Here is a 4,094-nt window from a genome sequence, read left to right as displayed (position 1 = left end):
GGATAAAAGATTTCCCTACAGGAGATGTTGACGTTCAAATGGTTCCATGAAATTTCCCGTGAAGAACACAACTGTCCCCAAAATAATTCCACCAAACAAGTGCCCAGTTGCCCTATACTTGTCTCCCCATCACATTGAACTATCCTCTAAGCTCCATGTTAGTCTGGTCCACCTGAGTTTTCATTTAGTTCCTTTATAATTTTGCAGTAGACATTCCTTTCTGGCTGTTTCTATCTGGGCTACATTTTAGTGAATTAAGTATTACGGAAAAACTTCTCTTGAGCTAGCCTTTAATGTGGAAAATGCGTAATAACACCAAACAGTGGTATTAGAGTCCTGTTGCAACAACCCCAACCAAGAATCCACAAGAGTGACTAGCTTATGTGAAAGTCCAACCAATAGCTTGTCACTGTTCTAGATGGTTGATTGTGAGAAGTGTTCAACCAATATCCACATCAGTTGTTAAAACAGTTTTAAGTGTTAATTTATAAGTGTGAGAGGAAGCATCAGCATTTAGAGTTGGCAAGTTGCTCTTCTGGACTGCTGCTTGTGAGAAATGTTCAATTGATGTCATATATCAGTTGGAAAAGAGTTTAGGTGTTAGTGCGGACGTGCAAGGAAAAACCATAATGTTTGAGCTAGCCTTTGGGGTGAGATAGGTAGTCCATTGCACTTCCGAATGGGTGGGCTAGATGTTAGTGTATAAGTGTGAGGAAAACATAAGCCATTGAGCTAGTCTTTTACAACATCTAAACATAAAACAACAATAATTCTACTTGCCATATTAACAGGAACAAAATGAGATGACAAATTACAATCTGCAGAATGAATCCACTGATATAATACCTTACAAGTTCTAGCTAAAACAGCCCAGATGGTACAGTAAGGAACCTACACAACAAATACAATGATAAAAGCCAGAGATAGAGGGGAACCGGACGAGTGATTGATGATGACTGATTCGAAATGTCAGAGGAATCAACAGCAAGAGGCATTCCATCGCTGGTAAGAGTGCAAGATTGAGGATCAGAGCCATCTGTGTTCATCATCATAGCTCGTATGACTGCAGAAACAGTGTGAATATAGGCCTTTCGGTTTTTAGAAAGCAGCCAAGTGAGCCCCATGAGCTGACAATCTTTGTTGCGTATTTTGGCAGTCCTCTCATCCGATTTGCTTGCATTGGAAGCCTGGCTATTAAGCTGCAATAAAACATGATTGGATCAAGAGAAGTATAAGCTATGAATGCCATTTGTTGTATTAACAGAAGTTTGGTACATAAAGTTATACTGAATATTGGGATTAGGTACAACATCCAACAAAAATCAGCTATAATTTGCATTTCAAGCCTTTAATGCTCAGCAGTATTCCTAACGCTATCATTGAAAAATCTAGGTTCAAGGATATTAATGGAGTTCAACCGTACCACTTAGAGCCAAGTTTAGGGTTTTGATCCTCTTGTGAGCACATTTAAACCAAAGTTCAGGATTTGAATCCTCCCGTGGGCATATATGAGGCCAAATAGGTGGATTTGAGCTGGACCAATGTGGATTCAAATCCATATTTGACTTAAATAAGTCAAATTTAAACTAAAGTTGTAATACAGTAACTCAATCTGAGTTCAAAGATTTAGTATCGTATTCCCCAATATCACTATTCACTATTTATTATTTGAACCAACTCAAGCTCAAATTCAAACTCAATATTTTAGATTTGAGCTGAGTTTGGTTGACTATTGTTGGAGTTCAACTCAATTTGATACCACCTTTGATGTAACCATTGTTTGATGGCAAAGGTTGAAGAAAGGAAAGTTTAGTTAAAAGTGAACTAAAGGCTCAAATCCTTATGGGCATGCCGCGTGGGTCTCTCACAAACTTTTATGGCGCGTAAAGCATGGTTAGAACAAAAGTGCAAAACCAGAGACAACAAGTCATCTACAGGAAGCATAGTACAGAAAAGCAAAAAAGAAAAAACTCAACTTTCCCAATTGATCAAACCAGATGAACAAACCCTAAATCACCCATTAGTTCTTCTTCGATTTAGCATACTACCCACAAAAAAAGAAACAAAATTGAACCAAAATAAGTATTCACCTGATGAAGAGAGTGTAAGCATTTGTTACAGCCACCAAGGCCTGGAAATCCATTGACATTGGAGCTGCTACTCAAGCAATCTCTTTCCAATCTCTTCACATGTTCGTTCCCAGAAAGCTTTCCTTTCTGGTTCAGAAAGAAAGCTTCAGGGCAGTTGAGGGGATGCAGTCTAATGCCACAGTAACAATACACCACATCACAAGTTTCATTAGGCTTAACGAGTTCAATTCCTCTTTGTTTCAGAGCTTTTCCGAGATCATCCACGCAAGTTTCAGAGTCATCAGGCAGCAGAGGTAAGTCCACAGAAGCTGGAGAATGACCACCCACAATGGCAGGACTCACACTGCTGGCTCCTCCTAACGCGGTGGCCGAATAGGCGGCGTAGAGCCAGGAAGCTAGAACTGGGCAGCACCGGCTTCGATGAAGCTGCCCAGTTGCATCACCAGGCTTGGCAACTCCACATGCAGTCTTTACATTACGGAAAAGCTCTTCAGAGAGGTTGAGTGGACAGCCTGCGAGATTGGACTGTTCCGGGAATGCAGGGATGGTGGCTGGAGGGGAGGAGGCGACATGTAAAGGTTGGATTGATGAAGGGTCAGGATTGGGGAGAGAGGAGGAGAAGACAGGGGAAAGAAGAAGAAGAAAAAACAGCGGTGTAAATGAAATGAACGAAACTTTAGAGGACATTGGTTATAGATTGTGAAATGTAGGTTGAAGAGGAGAGTGAAAAGGAAAAATGGAGGAGGAAGAGAAAATAAAGGAAGGAGAAGGAAGTGGGGTTGGGGATGATGATTTACCAGGGTTAGATCTATAGAAATGGAGAGTAAAAAGTTGAAGAAGTGGGGAGTTGTAATAATATCATGAACAAATCATTCTTTTGAGCCATTAAACTATGGTAATTTCATTGCTTTTTCATAGAATTTGTCTATGGATAAGTAAAGTTTAGTGCTGAGGCCAAGGCTATGAAAAGATACGGTGGCTAAGATCTATACATCGAGTCTGTTTTCAGGTTATAGAAATGGGTAATCCTTTTTTAACTAAGGAGTAATATCAAGACACTTAGTAATAATTTATCTATAAAATATTATAGTAATAATATGATATTAGGTAATTTTAAAGTAAAAATAAATAAATATTAATGAGTTGATATGCCTTAAATTAAAAATGAAATAAATAATTATATAAATTATATGGTTTATTTACCACTAATACCCCTTCTATATTCTTCTTCTTCTATAATGAACAAAATTAAACTCACTACATATGGAAAGCAACAAAATTGGGGGAAGACGAGATTGAGATAGGATATAGATTGAGACAAGGAAAGAGGTATTGAAGGGATACAGACAGATGAAAAAATAATGAATGAGGACAAAGTCACGAATATCATTTATAGATGTCTCATGAATTTTTTGTGAATTGCAATAAATATTATGAACTATTATTATTAAATTGCAATAAAAAATTATTTATGGCATATATGGGGCTTTTCTTTTTTATATTTTTCTTTCAAAAAAAATTATATTCTTTACATTTCCTATTAAGATTTAAATTCAATAAGATAAACCTATAAAAATTTTATAAAAAATAAAATAATATTTAATTATATAATTATAAATAATCAATTTATAATATTCAATGTATCTGGATTGATGGTTCACACGTTGAAGTCTCTTTCTTGATGGGGGAGGGGTATTAATATAATTTTCACACGAAAATTAACACGTGTGAGGAAAATTAGTAAAAGAAATTAGAAATGTATAAAAATAAGAGGTGAAATGGGTTTGTATGCGGCCCAGTCCAGTCCAGAAGCAATAAAAGCTGCAACCTCTACAAAGAAATAAATAAAGAAAGCAAAAAAGCTTGAGCTGCATATTCCGTCCCTTCTCTTTCATGTCATGTCAGGTCATGTCATGTGACTTCTTTTACTTGCATAGTTTTCATTTTTAATATGCCTTGCAATTCTGTGGCTCTTGTTTTTCATGGCATGTGAACACCAATTAA

At 36.9% G+C, this 4,094-nt stretch overlaps 1 protein-coding gene across 1 annotated transcript; it reads right to left on the bottom strand.

Moving 5' to 3' along the window:
- Window positions 1-756: 756 nt before the first annotated feature.
- Window positions 757-2,994, bottom strand: LOC123203942 (uncharacterized GPI-anchored protein At4g28100-like). Its single transcript, XM_044620440.1, has 2 exons — window positions 2,091-2,994; window positions 757-1,199 (listed from the first exon to the last, which is right to left on the bottom strand). The coding sequence occupies exons 1-2, from the start codon at window positions 2,775-2,777 to the stop codon at window positions 861-863; spliced, it is 1,026 nt and encodes a 341-aa protein (XP_044476375.1). The 5' UTR covers window positions 2,778-2,994; the 3' UTR covers window positions 757-860.
- Between the last annotated feature and the right edge of the window lie 1,100 nt (window positions 2,995-4,094).

This window comes from Mangifera indica, chromosome 20 (assembly GCF_011075055.1).
Source record: "Mangifera indica cultivar Alphonso chromosome 20, CATAS_Mindica_2.1, whole genome shotgun sequence".
Lineage (NCBI taxonomy): Eukaryota > Viridiplantae > Streptophyta > Magnoliopsida > Sapindales > Anacardiaceae > Mangifera > Mangifera indica.
Note: the sequence above shows the minus strand (reverse complement) of the source record. Positions and strands in the feature narration are given on the sequence as shown.

Excerpts from the sequence above, each read along its gene's own strand:
- LOC123203942 (XM_044620440.1), bottom strand. The coding sequence starts at position 2,777 with ATGTCCTCTAAAGTTTCGTTCATTTCATTTACACCGCTGTTTTTTCTT. Across the intron at positions 1,200-2,090 it reads GCTTACACTCTCTTCATCAG|CTTAATAGCCAGGCTTCCAA; the intron begins GTGAATACTTAT and ends GTTTTATTGCAG.